The sequence below is a fragment of the Mauremys reevesii genome, linkage group 4, assembly GCF_016161935.1.
Source record: "Mauremys reevesii isolate NIE-2019 linkage group 4, ASM1616193v1, whole genome shotgun sequence".
Classification (NCBI taxonomy): domain Eukaryota; kingdom Metazoa; phylum Chordata; order Testudines; family Geoemydidae; genus Mauremys; species Mauremys reevesii.
Genome location: NC_052626.1, coordinates 45,707,575 through 45,727,988, shown reverse-complemented (window position 1 = coordinate 45,727,988; position 20,414 = coordinate 45,707,575). Strand labels below are relative to the sequence as shown.

Genomic DNA, 20,414 nt, shown 5'->3' with positions numbered 1-20,414 from the left:
TTTCAGTCATCTGCTTCCCCCCGTGCTCTCCTTCCTTGCTACCTTTGCTGCTTCCTTCCCATGGAGTTTATCAGCTTTGAGCAAACCACCTGGATGCCTTCATTATTTAAATTTCTCTTAGCTGAACCTGATTGGAAGCTGGAAAGATTTAATCCTATGGTAAATGGCTCAGCCTAGGGTGAACCATAAATGTTTGTGGTCTGTCCAGACCCAAGGTACAAATGTGTTAGCTAATTTGAGGTAAATGGTAATCGAGTAATTTCAGTTAAAAGACAAAACAAAAAACCTCTAAGCATTTTGGAGAATTGTTGTGTGAAGTGACACTGAAGCTCGGTATTCAGATGTAGGGTTCTGATGTCTAGGCCAGGAGGTACTGCTGTGACCATTCACCCAAATGCTAGCCAGCCTCTCCGTCCATCCCTCCCTCCCCTGATCCATCTCATGCTGCGCAAGGCTGACAGGAGGAGATGGAACCAGCTCTGGCACATATTCCTAGCTCTAACTCATAAACTGTAACCACCAAGGAGCCTTTCAATTAGATCAGCACCCTTGGCGCCAGAGGGATTGCAGGGAAGGGTGCGAATTCCCCACCTCTACCTGCCCAGCCCCAACCCCAGTGCTCATCACAAGCCTGGCACCTCCCCTATCTAACCCATGGCTACGAAACTACAGTCTCCTCCAGACGAACTACAATTACCGAGATGCCTTGCACAACGGCCTACCACACTTGCCGAGTTTGGCGGGGGAGCCGCCCACTCGGCCCGGTATCCACCAATAAGCGGCGAGAAGGGCCATGCGGCAAGGGCTTGGGTTGCGTTGTGGCGCGTGCGGGAATGGCGCGGTTTTATTGAGGGGCGGGCAGGAGGAGGAGCAGCCGGTGGCGGCGGAGGAGGGAAGGGCGGTCCCGTGGCTCGGCGGCATCTCCGGGGAGGATGCCGGTCCATTCCCGGGAGAAGAAGGAGAACAACCACGATGAGATGGAGGTGGATTACGGGGAGAACGAGGGAAGCTCCTCGGAGGAGGAGGACACCGAGAGCTCGTCCGTGTCCGAGGAGGGGGACAGCTCAGGTAACCGGGGAGCGGGTTCGCGGGCGGGGGTACCAGGGGCCGCTTGCAAATGCCGGGGAAGGGCGGCAGCCTGCGCAGTTACCCTGCGCGGGGGGGACCGTTAACGCCTTCCCCTGCTGTGGGGGCCGCAGTCCGCCCCAGCCCCCGCAAGGCAGCGTCTGACCCCGCCCCTCCGCCTCTGACCACACCCCCCCTTCAGCTCGCCCCCTTCCCCCGGCACGGCAGGGTCTGCCCCCTTCTCCCCTGTACTGCAGCCGCTGAATCCCCTTCTTCTTGGCCGGGGTGGGGGTGACAGCCCACACTCTTCCCTGCTGGGCAACTTGTGAACCCCCCTTTACGGGGGTACGGCCTGCCCCCTCTCCATGGCAGCTTGTGGACACGGATCCTCCTTCCTTGCCTGACACCTTCTGAGCCTCCTCTTTGCAAGGGGATTATATCTCACCCCCTCCTTGTTCATGGTAGCTTTTTGCTTTACCCCATGGGACCACAGCTCGTGCCACCACACTCCCTCTGTATGTCAGTTTCTTCTTGCCCTGTTACCTGATGTGGGGGCCACAGCCCCCTTTGCCTATCTGGTAGTTTCTCCTTTTCTGACCTGGAGGGCACATCCTTTCTCACCTTCCCCTACGTGGAAGATTTCATCCTGCTCCCTTCCTGCATGGCATCTCCTTATCTCTCTTTCTTGACTTGAGTTACTATTTTTTCCTCCCCATACACAGCATTGTAGCATCTTGTACCTTGCCAGGAGTGTGGCATTCAGTTGCTAACTCTTACAAGACAATATTATGCATTTCAAATAAGGCTTTTAAAAATAAACTATGGGTGTTTAAAGAAACTGCAGAACATTTCTTATCAAAAGTTCCATAGAAAAGACTTTGCAAGGAATAAATATAATTTTTAAAATACCACATATCACTTTCAAGAAATTACCTGTTGGTAGTGTTGTTGGCCCAGGATATGAGATGCACAAGGTAGGTGAGGTAATGTCTTTTATTGGACCAACTTCTGTTGGTGGACAGTACAGTCTTTCCAGTAACACAGATCTCTTCTTCAGGTTAGGGGAAGGACATCAGAGTGTCTGAACTAAATGCAGGTTGGGACAGACTGTCAAGCAGGGGTCTCAAACTCAATTTACTTTAGTGCCAGTGCCACTCCTCAAATCCTCCCAGCAGGCTGATAATGTCACTGAAGATGGTGTTCAGAAAAGAAAACGTTTATATTGTATTTTTTATTTTGAATGTCTTAGAAATAATAAAACTGTCATACAACTTTATACAATTCTTTGCTGGCTAGAGAGTTTTTAGTGTTTCCCAGACACCTGGCAATGCTTCAATTCTGTCAGTTTGTTGATGTTTGGCATCAGTGACTGAGCAGTTGAAACCTTCAGGATTGCAGCAAGGTGTGCATCAGATAGTTGGGTTCAGTATTTTGACTTGTTTATAGTCGTGGAAAAAAGGGACGCTGCTGCCATGGCTGACTCTGTCCGGCGACTAGTGATGGTATCTCTGTCCCTCTCCCCCAGCCAATTGGAGTAGCAGCGGGCTGCGTCTGCAGCAGACAGTGCCAGCAGCGTGGCTGCATGCATCTCTCCTCCTGAGGTTCTTGGGCCGCAGATGACCCGTGGGCTGGGACTTGGAGACCCCCGCTGTTAAGCATAAGGGTTAATGAATAATATATACCTTCCACCAAGTTGGTACAATAAAATAATTACCTTAGTGTCAATATTAATATGGCTGTGAACTCAGTTGAAGCTACTACACCGCTACCTCAATACATTGGGTGGCGTTATAACACAAATTTGGATTTATCACGGTAAAGCAGTGCTCGGAGGGTGGGGTGGGGGGGAACTGTGCACTCCGGTGGATCAAAGTAAGTTCAATATAACATAGTATCACCTATAACACGACAAGATTTTTTTGGCTCCCAAGGACAGCGTTATATTGAGGTAGAGGTGTATATTGCTTCAAACAGGCAAAAAGTGAGGTTGAGTTGGATAGCAAATTATTCTGCTTTAAATCAAGGGAAGAAACTTTGGATGGAATGAAGTTCTGATAAGTATTGAAAATAATTGGTGAGTTTACCTTTAACATATTTAACTCCAGTTGGTTTATTTTATCAATAGGTGTTGTCTAGTAGTTTTAGATATAGTTAGACAATCAATACAATCTGCCCTTGAGCATCAAGACTCCTCCAATCCCACTCCCCTGAGTTTAGAAATGCCAGATTAGTAGGGCCCTACCAAATTCATGGTCCATTTTGGTCAATTTCACGGGCATAGGATTGTAAAAAGGGTAAATTTCATTATTTCAGCTATTAAAATCTGAAATTGCACAGTGTAATTTTAGGATTCCTGACCCAAAAAGGAGTTGCGGGGGGTGGGGTGGTCACAAGGTTATTGTAGGGGAGGTTGCGGTACTGCTACCCATACTTCTTCACTGCTACTGGCAATAGCGCTGTCTCCAGAGCTGTGCTGCTGGAGAGCAGCAGCAGCTGCTGGCAGGGAGCCCAGCTCTGAAGACAGAGTTGCCACCAGCAGCAGTGCAGAAGTAAGGATGGCAATGGTATGGTATTGCCACTCTTTCTTCTGCGCTGCAGCTGGTGCGGCATTACATTTAGAGTTGGGCATCCAGCCAACAGCTGTCACTCTCTGGCGGCCCAGCTCTGAAAGCAGCACAACATTAAGGGTAGCAATACTGTGATCCCCTTAAAATAACCTTGTGACCTCCCCCTGCAACTCCTTTTTGAGACAGGCACTCCAATTTGTGAAACGCTGGTCTCCCCCCATGAAATCTGTATTGTATAGGGTAAAAGCACACAAGATCAGATTTCATGGGGGGGTGGGAACGACCAGATCTCCTGGTCTGTGATGTGTTTTTCATGGCTGTGAATTTGGTAGGGCCCTATATATTAGTGACGAATGTCAAAGCTACAAGTTATGCTCATCATCTCAGATGAGAACTCAGACATTTTTGTAGGACACCTTGGTATATCTGTATTGGCCACATCTTACAGGAGAGCTAATTCAGAAATTTACTTTAAATACTGTTATTATCTTTACCTTTAAGACAAGCTGCCCTAATTACCACAAGTCCCACCCTTCAGGCTTTAGAGGAAGAAGAAATTGTAATACATTTTAGAAACATACCAAAATTACCTAAACCAATTCTCCCATACATAAAGTTGTGATTTTTAATACCTTGAGGCAACTCCAGGTCTAGAAATGAGTGATCTTTTGGGAAGTGATCTCTGTCTCTATACATCCTCACCTGAAGGGCAGTGAGATATCTGACCTAAAACCTGTTACTTTTCCAGGACTATTACCCATCATGCTTCTCAAGTTTGGGTAACCTTAGGGAAGAAATTCCAAATTTTGGGACATAGGAATATAGTAAACTACTGGCAGTATTTTTAAAGATACTTTAAAGCTATTTGGAGGTTGGAAATGTTACAGATAATCCTAGTGGAGATGGATTAGTGGGCAGAGTGCAGGTGAGGCAGTCAGAGGTACGTGATAAATCCAGTTGATCATGAGGGTGTGCCATTCCATATGTGTTATGTATACATGAAACACTAACTTCTGCTAGATGGAAGGTCATTCTGGCTTGTATATGTATGTACACAGATGTAGAAATGGAGGGTCTATGATGGTGCTAGCTGCAGCTGGAAGAGGGCATTATTCTCCTACACTTCGAGGTGGTGCATTCCACATTGTAGCAGATGATAAGAGTACACATTCACACTACCCAGTATGTTATGCAGGGGGGAAAGGGTCCAGAGGACCACTGATTCTCAGAGGATTGGGGTTGAGGTTGCTTATCTTGATTTAAAATCCCATGATATCTGTTTATGAAGTAAACAAATACTAATTATTTTGAAACAAAGCATTAGTTACAAAAATTACTTACTGGAACATGTCTGAAACCTGAAACATAGCTGAGACCCACCTGAACCGTGGAACAAAGTGGAAGAAACTTTAGGACCCTGTTTGCCTTCCTGACTTGTGTGAGGCAGACATCCTGAGGAGTAAATTGTTGGGATAATTATATAAGGGAGCTAAAGGTAAGACTAGAAGGGTTTTTTCCTCCTCTCATTTATGCTGTCTGCAATGCAAGCCAATAATAGGCTATGCCTGTTGAAAATGTGCACGTAGAACAATGGGTTATGGCTTGATAGGATATTTTAAAAAACTACTAAATTACTTGGAGCCAGTAAGTTGTGCATATTTTCAGTCCATGTAACTTTCTGATCTCATTACTATTACCCTTGTCTTCATTGCCTCTTCTCCTTACTTGTTTACGTGTTGCATCTAGTCTTTAGTCAATAACAAATAGTTTATCGCATCCTATTGTTGCTTCTTGCCTGTTAACAGTAAAATAATATTTTAATCAACAGAAGTCCTCTTCTGTGTTAAATATAACTTAATTTCAAATTGTAATTTTGTATCTAAAAATTCCAGGACCCTTTCTGATCTAATATTACTCTTGTGTGTGTGCGTACGTATGTACGTACGTACTGTGGAGCCTGATACAGAACTCCCTGCCTCTCGTAAGCTGTTGGGGTGAATGGAAACACTCTGAAATGGCTGACATCTTTCCTTTCAGAAGGAGCCCAAAAGTTCACTGTGGCCTGCTCTTGGTCACCACCAAAGCTCTCCTCACTTGTGGAGTACCAATGTTCAATCATTCCACCATGCTGTTCAACTGTATGAGCCAGTGGGAGAGCTAGTGAGACAGCATAGTTCGAGGTGCCAACAGCATGTGGACAACCCAGTTGTTTACATCAGCTGTAAACTGTACCATTGTCATGCTGGCAGACCAGATGCCTGCTCATGCCTAGGCCTCCCTGAACACTGACAAATGTATATCTGGAAGCCATTCTGGCTCACCTATATGTTAGTATTTTTTAAATAGATCTTATGTTTATAAGAATGTGTTTAGACTTGATGAGATGCTTGTAGGATGCTGTATGCTCCCTTATAACATTTGTATCTTGTGGTATAAAGTTATATTGAATGTTTGCATTATAAACCTCTAACTGTGTAACTCACCAAACAGGAAAGAAGCATTAATTAATGTAAAATGCTTGTCCTGTACACAAGAAGCCCCATTGCAGCCAAATGAATCATTGTGAAACATCAAAGGACAAAGACTTTGTTGACTGATTGCCTTCTGCCTGCTCTCCCCACACCCATGAAGAGGAGATGGGTGCAAATGCTTGTCCCATGAGTTTGAACGCTGGGGGAAGGGAATAAAAATTCATGATCAGAAGGAACTGTATCACTGTGCAGCTTGGCATTTGGAGAGGGCAATATTTCTAAGAATAAGCATGGGGAGATCCCCATGCTGCTTAGCTTGGATTAGCTATAAAGGATGTAGAAAGCTTGCGTGGTACATCAGCTTCTATTACCTTTTGGAACCTAAGACTGTAACTTATTTGTGTGTGTATGTTTACTTGTATTAACCTTGTAAATAACTTATTTCTTTTTCTTGGTTAATAAATCTTTAGTTTGTTATAGGATTGGCTACAAGCGTCTTTGGTGTGACCTCATGTAAGTGACTGGTCCTTTGGGACTAGGAGTAACCTGGTTTGTAACAGTCTGCCCTGAGGTTGGTATTCAGTCATGAGCACCTGGCTAAGAATCTCCTCAGTCTTCCCTGTACATTTACATTAAAGTTAATTTGGTAGCAGCCTTATGAGGGAGTAGCGCTAACTTGCATCAAACAATATTGAGTACCTTCTGTGGTAACAGAAGAACACACAATTCCATATATGACTGTCTAGGAGATTGCACCCCATCCTATTGGACACAGATTCCGCTGTATTGATGAAGGGTTCGTGACCTCAAGGCTTGCTTATTGAAACTCATGGAGGAATTAGGATTCATTGTGTAGCAGCTGGAGCTCTTTCAGGCAATGAAACAGCCACCTTGCTTAGCAACACAGTTTGATGAAGCTTTCTGGCACAAGATGGCTTTCCATTAGTCCCTATGTGACCAGGGCTCTTGATCAGTTTGGACTGAAGCTAAACTTTCAGATAGTTTGTTTCTTTGTTTTTGACTATGATGCCGAACTTCTTTATCATCTGTACAGTGATTAGGTGAATAAAATTTACCTGACTTTTCTGTGTCGAAGCCTGGAGGATAGACCAAATGTTTCAGTTGGAAAGAACTAATGCAGGAAAGCTGCTGCAGGAATTGATGACATTCTACCAGAGCCTCGTGGTGAGGGTTGTGAAACAGTGTGTTGGTTTTTTTTTTTGTTTGTTTTTTTTTTTTTTGGAGAACTGGACTGCTGTGTTAAACTAAGACATCACCTTTGAGTCGTAGACTTTAAGGTCAGAAGGGACCATTATGATCATCTGGTCTGACCTCCTGTACAATGCAGGCCACAGAATCTCACCCAGCTACTCCTGTATCAAACCTATGTCTGAGCCATTGAAGTCCTCAAATCATGGTTTAAAGACTTCAAGGTGCAGAGAATCTTCCAGCAAGTGACCCGTGCCCCATGCTGCAGAGGAAGGTGAAAAACCCCCAGGGCTTCTGCCAATCTGCCCTGGAGGAAAATTTCTTCCTGACCCCAAATATGGCGATCAGCTAAACCCTGAGCATGTAGCAAGACTCACCAGCCAGATACCCAGGAAAGAATTCTCTGTAGTAACTCAGATCCCACCCCATCTAACATCGCTTCAGAAGCCATTGGACATATTTACCACTAGTAGTTTTGTGCAGTCTATTTTGGAGTAGCTTTTCAGCTGGAACTTTCAAAATACACACTAAGCGTTCCTGTTGTCAAAGACATCAAAAGTAGGTGTCGAGATTTCTTGTTGGAATTTGTGAAACCGAGATCGCCATCAAACGTTCAGTGATTAAATCCCTTTCAGTACTAAGTTTTTTTTTCTATTGTGCTCAACCCTGCATGACCTAGATGAAATATCAACCATTGTTTTGTAGAGATCTTGGACAGTTGAAACAGCAGTAAAGAGTTTTGCCTATGGTTCACTGGCATACTCAAGACAACTAAGTAGAATAGATTTGGGTTGAAGTTCTCGAACGCACTGCTGCTGGGGACAAAGACTTAGTGGACTTGGCTTATTTGCTCTTTTGTTGCTGTCGCTACCTTCTAGCAACACTGCACTTGAAAGAGTTTCTCAGATGAACTTGATAAAAACAAAACTGTGCAACAAGATGCAAGAGGAACTTTTAGAAAACATTCTTTGTGTTGGAGCATACATGCGGTGACAGAAAATCTGTTGTGAACAGTTTGCATCAATGAAATGATTTCACTGGTGATGTGTGACCACCAACAGAAGCATTCTACTTCTGACGAAGACTGCTATTTTTAATGCTGTCATTAGCCATATTTTGTTTGAAACATCTGCCAACCCTCTCTTGGGATACAGGTACCAGAATGGTGGTTTTGATTTTTGAATTTGATTGCCATCTCATAGCTTTGTTGCTAATGTTGATGAACTTCTGCTGGGGCATGTAGCTTTTTTATCAAATCTGTACTATGTATCTAAAGCTTTTGTTTGGTCTATACATCAAATAACAATGCATTTAATAAAAATCTTCAGTATACAGATTGGGCTATTTTTAAAGTGACTTTGGGTTATTAATGCAGTAAAAATCTGGCGATTCTTCACCCTTGTATATAGTTCATTGTATTAGTGTGGTTATGACAAATCAACCTCATTTTGCCTCAATTTTTGTAGGAAAACTCTATCTGCTGTAAACCTAACCTGCTAGTTTTCAGGCTGAGGTGACTAGATTTTGTGAGCAAACTCAGGTTTATAAGGGAAACTTAGCTGCAATAACAACACAGTTACTTGTGTTGCTCCATAATAAGGTATGCATATTGAGTGTAAACACTTTTAATCACCAAATTTGCAGGGTCAGGAGCATCTTGCAAGGGACAATGTAAAATTCAAAGCAATTTTTCACCAGCTTTTGCAGAGTAGTCCAGATTTTGCTGGATTTCTTTCAATTTGAGAGGGTGTGTGTTGTTTTCCCTCCACTCCCCCCCCCCCCCCAAGTTGTGGTAGTCACTGTTTACTCAATACTGAAGTGTTGGCTCTTTAAATTAGTATACAATGTATATGCGGGTAACTTTTTTGGCTTAGAAAATCAGTTTAGAGTTTATACAGCTATCTCAAGCAGGAAAGTAAGAGATTCAGTCTTGCATCTGGTTTGTCTTACTCAGCTAATCTGTATAGCTGTGTGCACAATACTTTTTTTATTTATTTTATTTTATTTTTTTAAAGCCCTGCTGTGTAAAGTAGTAAACTTTTGAACAGGCCTGACTTTTTCAGAGATGTCTAGCACCCACAACTTCCATTAACTTCAGCTGGACTTTTGGGTTCCCAGTACCTTTTTGAGAATCAAGACGTGTGATGCTGTGCTACATTTTATAACCCTGGAGGGACCAACTTTTTGCTAGGCACTGTATGAACACACAGCATTATGAGATCCTGGTCCTTGACTGAGGCTCCTAGGGGCTGATGGAGTGCAAATAATAAATTGTTCCTTTCCTCCTTTTCGTCATATCTCCAAGCACAAAGAAGCTATCACCAAGGTTTGCCCCTCATCTCCAAAAGCTTAAACGCCCCTCCCAATTACAGTGTAGTTGCAGAAGATTCCATCCAGCCAAGAAGTCTAGGAGTGGAAGAAACCAGAAAGCACTATATTTATCACCATATGACAACTGTTGATATGCAGGCATTGAAGCTCTGCCTTCCATGTCATCACCCATGCAGATTGCCATGTTTAACAAAAAATGAGTCTGAAGACTTGAGTGGTACTTGTGTAAATCAGTCTGATACAGACACTTTGTTAAAATTCCCCATGGCAAACTTATGCTGCATTAAGGAGGAGGCAAAAGAGCTTAGTATGGTCACACCTAGCGGAGCTCCTTGGGACCGTAACTGGTGTTGTAAATCCATCTGGATATCTGTGATGAATTGTCACTGTACTTCACAGAGACGAGAACTCATATCTGAAGTGGCCTCATGGGGACATCAAGAACAATGGGGTCTAAGACAACCCTTCCTCACCAACAATGCAGCCTGTCTGTCCACGTAGTAGTCATGGAAATATTAACAGCAACTGGAACTGTCACATGTGTCTTTGACCCTTCCTAAAAGATGGTAGCATGCCTTTCAAATAGGGAATTCTCCTTTCTAACCAAGAAATAGACAATAGCCTGATTGGTGCTAAAGATGCTGCTGCCACCACTGCTACTACTAAATCCTAGTGACCTTGCCAGTTACCATCGGATATGCTTTTCTTCAGGAGGTTGTATCTCTATCATGAACAGAAGTTGGACCAAAAAAAAGAGGTGGTATTATCAAACCCACCTTGTCTCTGTTTTCCAGGCAAGCCAGTCAAGAAGCTAGTCAAAAAAGCTCCAGAGTCAACCAGCTCTGCTGGTATCCTGGTTATTTTAGAGTTTAGGGACAAGGAATTTTTCAGAAACAGCACCAGTTGCTCTAGGAGATTACCTGTCTGTGTACAAGAGAATTATATCCATCCTCATTAATAGATCTGTGGCATTCAGTGCTAATGAAATTCTCTTGTCTCCACTCCATGATATTGTAGGGGTGAACAGAAATGTCCTTTAAATAACTCTTAGTGTCACCACTTAACATTTTGTTTTTGTTCATGCTTGCTGAACTCTGGTGCATCCAGCTAACTTTCTTCTGACTCCCCTACATTTGAGTGGTGAGAGCTCACAAATACGCATCTCTTGAGACACTTTCCCTTCTCTTCTGCCAAGAAGTCCTCTGGGAAAGATTAGGTGAAAAATGCCTAAAAGACGGTGGGGTGGAAAAACAAAGCAGAAACTCTTGTGGAAAAACACTTTTCAAATTCTCTTGTACATTAGAGAGCAAAAAGGCAAATTCCACCCTGGAAAAAAAAATAAGATTTACATTCAATATTTTGGAGCACGTACTCAATACCATCGGGGATTCTCTCCATTTCTAGGACATTTAACATTTATCTGCATCTGAATTAAGAAAGCAACTAAGCCTCTGTATACCTCTATAGTAATTGGAGGTGTCAAGCAAAGTTTTTAGGGAAAGTCTGGCAGAAGAGCTTTGCCAAAATCCAACATTCCTTGTGTGTTTTTTTTTTTTTTTTAAAAAGGTACTTGATCTCTAAATGCAAAGTATATTTAAGGAAATATTCAGAAATATCAATAAAATAACTCTCCGGTAATGGTGATGAATCTGTCTTTATTGCATTGTGTTAAAATATTTATTTAAATACTAAGATAAATGAGGGAGATTTCTATACATAAGCTCTCTTGGCTGCAAAACCAAGAAAGCAATTAATATGAGAATAGTCTTCCAAACTGAAGAACTATGACTTCTTTTTTTTTAAGTGGAGGTTGATCTAGACAAAATATCAGTCTATGGATAACCACTATAACTCCAAGGACTATGCACTCATTTTATGTGGATTGCTATTGCTTCAACTAACTAAACTGATCTCCATTTCTTCTAATTCTAGAAGAAACCCAGTTAGGTTAATTTCTTTTATATACCACAGCAAATGTAAGGTAGCTTTGAAAATTGGAATTGTCTTCAGCAGGGACTAATCTCTTAAACCTTTAGCTTACGGAACATCGGTAGCTGGCTCAGTTTTTCATAAATAGTTTATGGTTAGCTCGGGGTTCAGTTGTATAAAACTGGTAACTTCATTTCCAATAAATTTATTCTGAGATATTGTTCTCCCAAAAAAACCTTTTAATTTTCAGAAATGGATGATGAGGACTGTGAAAGAAGAAGAATGGAATGCTTAGATGAAATGTCCAATCTTGAAAAACAATTTACAGACCTCAAAGATCAGTAAGTAGTCAAACATTTTTAAAAAGTCTCTTCCTTTGGGGGCTCATTCTTTCAGTAGTGCTATAAGTGACCACGAACAGTCAGTCTTTCTTTTCCTGTGTTGCAGGAATTACTCTTATCTGGAAGAGGATTCTACCATTCCAGCAGCTGTTGACTCTTTAAAGAGCATAGTGTTAAATTGGCATTCTGAGATGAAATAATTGTGCGGGTAGTCAAATTTCTACTTTATTCTCTCAGTAGAATGTTTAGGGGGAAGATAAATGTAGTTTTAGAGTAAGAAAGGGGATCTTAAATGCAGTTGCTGGGTGGAGGTGCCAGCATGAGTCTCCTGTCCCAAAATGCTGAGGGGATATATGTAGACCTGCATTCTTGGGGTGGCATCAGGACCCCTTTTGCTTCCCTATGTGATTGGTACCAGTGTATATGCAACCAGAGGCATTCCCCCAGCATTAAGTAAAAGCGTGTCTAGAATTAACTCTTCAACATCAGTGTAACAGACTGCAAAATTTGACTTCCCTCTCAGCTGATAGTATCACCAATAAAGTCTGTTTTGAATTGTCATTTAGATTTTGTTTTCAGAAATAATTATGTAAGGTCAAAAAATTGTGCTTTAGCAGCAATTAATACCTTTTTAAGTTCTATCAGCCTACTTCTCTCCTTCACCGCTTTAGATAGGTTTATCTGTTATAGACATGAAGGGAAAACTAAAACAAGCAGGTAAGCTAATATTAATGGTTGACCATACCGCTTTCAATTTAACTGATATGCTATACACTTTTTGTAAAAGTTATCACTATTGAACTCAGAGGCTCCACTTGAGAATGGGGCTCTCTTACAAACTGTAAAAACTGTTTATGATAGATACATTGTAATCTTTAGACTTAACCTGTCTGTTCTGTAGGGAAAAGGATTTTGCCCACATCACTCTGCCAATTAATATCAACTTGTTCAGAATGGAACAATTTTAGAGGTTTTAAAATACCGGCTCACTTTCCATGCCAGTTGAGTATGCGATATCTTAGCTGAAGGTGCCAGTTAATGTTATGGTGGGAATATTTTATGTGGTATGCAGAATCTGTCCACTGAGAACTGATATGGAGGCTCATCTCTTTCCATGTAGGTTGCTCATCTTTTTGCATGTAGTGTTATTTGATAATTCAGTTGCTGCCAATCTGGGTAAGTTTCGTAAAAGTTTCTGTATACCATCACCAGTTCCTAGTCACTTTCCCCTTGGTGTTGGTCGTGGTTTTTTTTTTTTTTTTAAAGTGACGCGATCATATTCTGCAATGCTGTTTAATATCTGTGATTCCATCTTCAGAAAGAAGGGATAGAAATGCTATGCTTGTACATCTTTCCTAGAAGAGTGAAGTATACAAAAAGAAAATAGTTTACCTTAAACATGACTTTTTTGTCTTGGAATTTAGAGTGGCAACATTTAGATTTCTAGGTTTTAGTAGATCTGTCATGGGATTATTAAACTTTGATTGTAGATATGGGATTGTCTAAAGAATTCTTGCATACAAAACTGTCATTTCTGCTGTTCTGCTTGTATTGGCTCTTAAGTAATGCACTACATTTTTATTTTAAGACTTTACAAAGAAAGATTAAGCCAAGTGGATGCAAAACTACAGGAGGTCATAGCTGGAAAGGCACAAGAATACTTGGAACCATTGGCAGCTTTACAAGAAAACATGCAAATCCGAACAAAGGTGGCAGGTAGGAATGTGACATGATTGTTGCTGTTTAACAGTGTAGATCTACTATGCAACTTTAAAGTCAGTTGACTCATTCTAGAACAGGGGTAGGCAACCTATGGCATGGGTGCCAAAGGTGGCACGCGAGCTAATTTTCAGTGGCACTCACGCTGCCTGGGTCCTGGCCACTGGCCCAGGGGGCTCTGCATTTTATTTAGTTTTAAATGAAGCTTCTTAAACATTTTAAAAACCTTATTTACTTTACATTCAACAATAGTTTAGTTATATATTATAGACTTATAGAAAGAGACCTTCTAAAAAAACGTTAAAATGTATTACTAGCACGCAAAACCTTAAATCTGAGTGAATAAATGAAGACTCGGCACACCGCTTCTGAAAGGTTACTGCCCCTGTTCTAGAACATGTGACTATTATAAATTTGAAATGCCTCAGAAGAGAAATCTAATGGATGCTTTTTTAGCAAAAGCCAACATTGTAATAGGTTGTCTGTCTCCTCAAGGTACCGTCTGATTAAACCCTAGGCAGTGTGATGTTAACTTGTGCCGCATCTGTTCTCTGTCTCTGTAGCATTGTACAAAATGATTACACTTCTGCATTAATAAGGGCTGTTATTTCTATTAGTGTCAGAGGATTTCAAAAATAAAGGATATGAAAATGTGAAGGAGACTTTTGCCCTTAGATTAATCTCAAATAGATAAAATTTTGAGTACTTTTTTACGGCTTTAGAAACCTTGTTGTGAGTTGTCTTCTATAAACTTTAAAACTGCTACTGTATTTTATTAGAACTTGTTAGATCCCTTAATGTACAGTGCTAGAAGACAATATGACACACACAAACACACTTAAGCTTGTAATTTTTAACATCTAACACACTGAATATATTCTAACACTCTAAAATAGTTTCTAGTTATAGTTTTGTATAACCAGTTCAGCTGCCTTGTAATCCATGTCTCCAGACCTTATTGTGCAGAGGATATAGGGCATGTAAATTCCTTAACAATGGGTCTACAGCAGGTGTGCAGTTCTGACCCCAAAAAAGAAAAACCAAATAATTCCAGGAATTTTAAACTCCTAGCATTTAGATAAATTGGATCTTAACATCTAGATACAGTTTTAATAAGAACTCTTGTCAACTCAGTTTTGTCTGCTGAGGTTGAGTATTAGCCATGCCTCATGGCAGTTACATGGTACGCTGACATGACAAAGAAATTGAAGAGGAAAACAAAGATCTGCTCCTCTTGTTCTACCCCATTACTAAGTTTTTGGATGGTGACCTCTTCAACCAGATTAATCCACAGATGCTCAACCTGTCTGTGGTAGGAGAGGGTGTCCCCTAGCACAGGTTAGAAAAGAGCCACGAGGTACCATGCCTACCCCTTCTGAAGGGAGAACCAGCAGAAATGTTTAGCTGTACTTCAATCTGGAAAAGTGCAAAATTGCCTCGGCTTGCATCATTAGTGTGGTGATCACAAACATTGCCAACACCTTCTTTCTCATCACTCAGCTCCATGCCACGAAGCAAAAGCAGGTCAGGCCAGGAGGATCAAAAGGGATCTTCTCTTTATTCTGTGGGTTCCTCTCAATGGGGTTTTCCCTACTGTTCCCTCATATAAGGATAACTTAAGATTTCGGGGGCTAGTGATTCTTTCCCCCAGAAAGATAACCTAACCTTTCTTCAATCCTAGATATCCTCTTCAGAACTGGTCTTTCCCCTGGGATTGACATATGTTGTTGTAATGTGCCCTGTTTATCCTAACCTAGGTCTTGGATACCCTGGCTCAAACCTCAGACCTGTATTGCGAGCAGTGGCATAGCCAGGTGTAGTGACCACCAAAAAAGGTGCCACCTGCTGCGGCGCTTTTACTCACCCAGCGGCGCGTTTACTGACGGGGCGGTGCTCCGGGTCTTCAGCAGCGGGTCCTTCACTCGCTCCGCGGGTCTTCAGTAGCATTTCGGCAGCGGGTCCTTTGGTGCCGCCGAACACACACCGGGAGTGAGTGAAGGACCCGCTGAAGACCCAGAGCGCTGCCCTATCAGTAAAAGCACCACTGGATGAGTAAAAATTAAAAAGGCACCAAGAAATTTGAAAAGATGCCACTTGCGCTTGGCAGGAGAGCGGCCACTGCCCTGCTTTCCCCCTCTTTCCCCCCCCCCCTCCCAGCTATGCTACTGACTGCATGTACTGAGTCTGGAGTCACAATGGTATGGAGAGGCAATATATTGAGATTCTCTGACCCATTCACATCTTCAGTGCAGTTGGAAAGCCCATTACCCTGTCTCCTTCAGAATCTGAGAGTAACCATAAAAGACAGAGAGAGAAAAGTAAGCAGGCCTTACCCAGTTGGAGCTACTGTATCATGAATACCTTTCAAGTTGAAGAAGAAATTCATGGTCTCCACGCTCAGACTAGTCATATCTCTGAATCAGATTCAGAGGAGTTGGTTCTAGAGAACTCCAAAAGCCTGGGTTAGTTGTGGAAGCCAAAAAAACAAAAACAAAAATCTATAGCATTATTTTCTCCCAGTCATCTTCATAATCACTAGACTCAAAAATGGCTTTTCTCAAATCTTGAGAAAACAGTAAGGAAAAAGAAAGCTATGAAATCTAAACAGATGGATTCCTGCTGGAATTAAGGGTTAGTTATCAGAAGCAGAGCAGGAAGCTTAGGAGAAGGAAGTTTGTCTTGTACTATTTGTCCCAGAATAGTATGAGACCCACATACAGCCATAGCAAGACTAGAGCTTGCTGGATAGTTCTTCCTGGTCTCCCCCTTGCCCTTAAAAGAGAGAGGGCAGGCGGATGAGACTGTCAGGGATCAAACTAGACCTATACATTCCCTTACCTGCTGCCTTGGAGGACATCATTAGAATCCGCAAAGACCAAAAGGCTGGAAGGAAAGGTAAACTTTTTTGCAGTGTCAGTAGGGATAGGATTTCCTAATGAGTAGGGCCCTACCAAATTCATGGTCCATTTTGGTTAATTTCATGGTATAAGATTTAAAAAAAATCATAAATTTCATGATTTCAGATAATTAAATCTGAAATATCAGTGCTGTAATTGTAGGGGTCCTGACCCAAAAGGAGCTTGGGTGAAGAAACAGTTATTGTAGGAGGGGTCACGGTATTGCCACCCTTACTTCTGCAATGCTACTGGCGACACTGCTGCTTCAGAGCTGGGTGGCTGGAGAGCAGTGGCTGCTGGCCGGGAGCCCAGCTCTGAAGGCACTGCTGTTGCCAGCAGCAGTGCAGAAGGATGGCATGGTATGGTATTGCTACCCTTACTTCTGCACAGCTGCTGGTGGGGCGCTGCCTTCAGAGCTGGGTACCTGGCCAAAGCTGCTGCTCTCTGGCCGCCCAGCTCTGAAGGTAGCACAGAAGTAAGGGTGGCAATACTGTGACCCCACCCCCACTATAACCTTTCAACTCCCCTCTCCCCCATGCCCTCCTTTTGGGTCACAGATTTCACAGTCCGTGACGCATTTTTCACAGCTGTGAATTTGGTACGGCCCTACTCTTATCTGGAGAAGGACACAGCATTTCCTATGAGGAGACTTGCTATCAAAGAACTTGATGTACATGATGGTAAACTCCTCCCCGGCGGGAAATAATGAAGTACGCTCCAGCAGCTTCCATTTGCTTCACTTGGGCCATGCTAGTGTGGACAAGACTCCTTGTTCACTTTTTGGGTTTCTTACTGTCACTCAGGAAGCCCTGGCCTCTAGAACAGTGGTTCTGAATCTTTCCAGACTACTGTACCCCTTTCAGGAGTCTGATAAGTCTAGTGTACCCCCAAGTTTCCCCTCACTTAAACTACTTGCTTACAAAATCAGACATAAAAATACAAAAGTGTCATAGCGCATAATTACTGAAGAATTGCTTACTTTCTTTTTACCATGTAATTATAAAATCAATTGGAATATAAATATTGGACTTACATTACAGTGTATAGTAATATAGAGCAGTATAAAGAAGTCATTGTGTGAAATTTTAGTTTGTACTGATTTTGCTAGTGATTTTTATGTAGCCTGTTGTAAAACTAGGCCACTATCTAGATGAGTTGATGTACCCCCTGGAAGACCTCTGAGTACCCCCAGTGGTATGTGTACCCCTGGTTGAGAACCACTGCTTTAGCAGAAACTCTTGCAACCTACTTTTCTTGCATTCCCTGCACAAGTTGTTGTCAGGCCATGTCTACACTACTAAATTATGTTGACCTGACTTACGTCAGAATACAGCCACTGTAGTTATCAAATCACTCTGTGTGTGTGCGCGCACGCTTAGCTACTTGTGTTGGCAGTGCGTGTCCTTACTAGGAGTGCTTGTATCAATTATATTGACAGTGTGAGGCATTGTTGGATGGTTCCTGAAAGCCACTAACAGTTGATGTAAGCAACACACTGACACTGCATCAATGGTGACTTTCTGGGATGGGGCAGGAGGTTGGCGTGCAGGAAGGGGTCAGGGGGTCACTGGCTACCTGGGGCAGTGCCAGCTCCTGAAAGCAGCCTGCACACCCCTCTGGTAGTGGCTCTATGGTTTGGGCAGGGGCAGCATGTGAAGGACCCTCCCCTCCCCGGTCCCTGCCCCCACCTCCCACCCCACCGGGGCTGCAGGGATGTGCTGGCCACTTCCTGGAGCAGAGCAGGCAGGAAGCCGCCGGAGGCTGTGTCTATACTGTCACTTTCAGTGCTAAAACTTTGGTCGTTCAGGGGTATGAAAAAACACACCCCAGAACGACAAAAGTTTTTTAGCGCTGAAAAGCGCCAGTATAGACCGTGCTTACCCCTCATTTGGGGTGGTTATTTTTTATTGCTGGGAGAGCTCTCCCACGGCAATAAAGGGTGACTACACTGCCCATGTCACAGCGTGGCCAGTCCTGCTGCACTGCTGGTGGTGGCAGTGGCTGGGGACCCCTGGGCGCTTTTAAATCGCCCGGGGGCAGCAGTGGGGGCTGAGAGGCACACAGGAGCAGCAGGTGGGGCCGGGGGAGGAGATCCGGCCCTTAACATTGGTGGAGCTGGGCCCCAGACCCTGAATATTCATGGAGCCTGGGCACCACAGGCCCATACAACTCGCCGCCCCTGGCTGGGATCATAGAAAACTGACATAGCAACTCAGATACTATGAAAGGTGCTGACATAAAGCAATATTAGACTTCATTCTTGAACAAATTATTTGAAGAGGAAAGCTACTCAGTTCATTTGCATTATAATACTGTGATTTGTCCTCTCAAAAGTGCAAGATCTTCCATACACGCACATACCAATGTTATCCAGGGTTGGGATATTTAACATAGAGTCAGTAGTCTTGTTCTCAGTGTTAAGGAACACCACCCTTACATGAATCACCCAAATACAGATACACATAGTCCTACTTCTTGGAGAAGAAAACTCAGATAATTTTGAGCAGCTTTTCATGTTTGATTCATTACATTCTGCTACAGAAGTTTTCTAAATTGTCATGATACTTGACATACAGCTCAACAGTTTTTTGGTTGTTCCAACTGTAATCCCCCTACTGTTCACCATCCCAGTTTGAGATTGTACAAGAATCGGGTATATCTGCCTGGTAGCTTTTTACAAAACTTTGGGGAACTGGGCTTGAGATTCCTCAGTGTGCTTGGCATTGTGTGCCAGCATGTGGTCACCTCAGACAAGACCCACTCAGACAAACGACCAGAAACAAAGCTTTATTTGTAAGGAAACATCAGGACTGCAGTCTAGCAGCCTCTTCTCTGCTTGCTTCAGGCTCCCTGCTTCAATGCTAAATCTTCCTGCTGGGAAGGCGGAGGGTACTTCTGGCAGGGCCCAGGAAGTTTTCCCAACATGCAGTGGTTTGTAGTCCACTTATAGTTCTTGCTGCTGCTGAAACACACGGGACCTTGGGCTATACAGCCATCAGTCAGTTAGCAACCAGAGAGGTTATAAACAAATAGTCCAAATCTTTTCTCAGCACACTTTATCAGCCGCTTCACTTCTTTAGCCAACTTGCTTAGATTCTGTTTCACACCAATATGCAAGTGCACTCCACTAACTTGGAGTTTTAATTCTAGCCTGAATCAGAAGTGCTATATTATCATGTCCCATTAATCAGTAATAGCATTCATTTCACTTTTATTTTATAGTAACTCTATTTCTTAAACTCTAAACTTAATATCTAAAACTGTTACCCATACTGTATTCTCATTTCCCAAAAGTGAGTTGAAAAGATGTTTTGTTGATGATCAGCTCACAGAGTATGAGAAGAATATTTTAAGAAACATGATGATTTGTCTTCTAACATCTTAACTCTTCACAGTGTTAGATGGGGGATATAACTGAGTAAAACTTCAGTGATAGAAATTGTTCATTCTAGGTCTCTTATTGCTAGATTAATATGTTAATCTGACATCTGTTGTGTAGGGAGGGTTGGAGAAGCATTCTGAAAGAGTTTTTAAAAGCTAATATTTGCTGACACAGTAAGGATTTTTTTTTTATTTTTTTAAATAAAAGTGGCTATTCAAATCAGTGTGTAAAATGCCCTTTTAATTTTTAAAAGTGATTCTTTTTTTCTTGGGAGTAGAGAAATTGCTAATTTGTACTCATTAATTGGGGAAGTACTTTGTGAAAGACCAGCTGAATTTGAAAACAAAAACTGTCTTATGCCAGTACATTTAATTGTATTTTAACTATTCAGAGCCCTTAATTGAAAACTTATATGAGCAGAAATGGATGCAAATAGAATTTGAGGTTACAGAGAATTCAGTGGTTTTTTTTTTTTTTTTTTTTTTTTTTTTTTTACGAAAACT

At 42.4% G+C, this 20,414-nt stretch overlaps 1 protein-coding gene across 3 annotated transcripts in view; it reads left to right on the top strand.

The window, feature by feature from the left end:
* The first annotated feature begins 806 nt into the window (after positions 1-806).
* The window catches only part of BRMS1L (BRMS1 like transcriptional repressor), a 48,857-nt gene continuing 29,249 nt past the window's right edge, over positions 807-20,414 (top strand). For 2 of the 3 annotated variants that reach the window (XM_039537967.1, XM_039537968.1), the window contains exons 1-3: positions 807-1,068; positions 11,823-11,913; positions 13,502-13,629. In XM_039537967.1, the coding sequence (XP_039393901.1) occupies positions 933-1,068; positions 11,823-11,913; positions 13,502-13,629 (355 nt within the window). In that variant the 5' untranslated portion in view covers positions 807-932. The remainder of the gene's footprint in view (positions 1,069-11,822; positions 11,914-13,501; positions 13,630-20,414) is intronic. The other variant, XR_005598244.1, reaches the window with a different exon arrangement.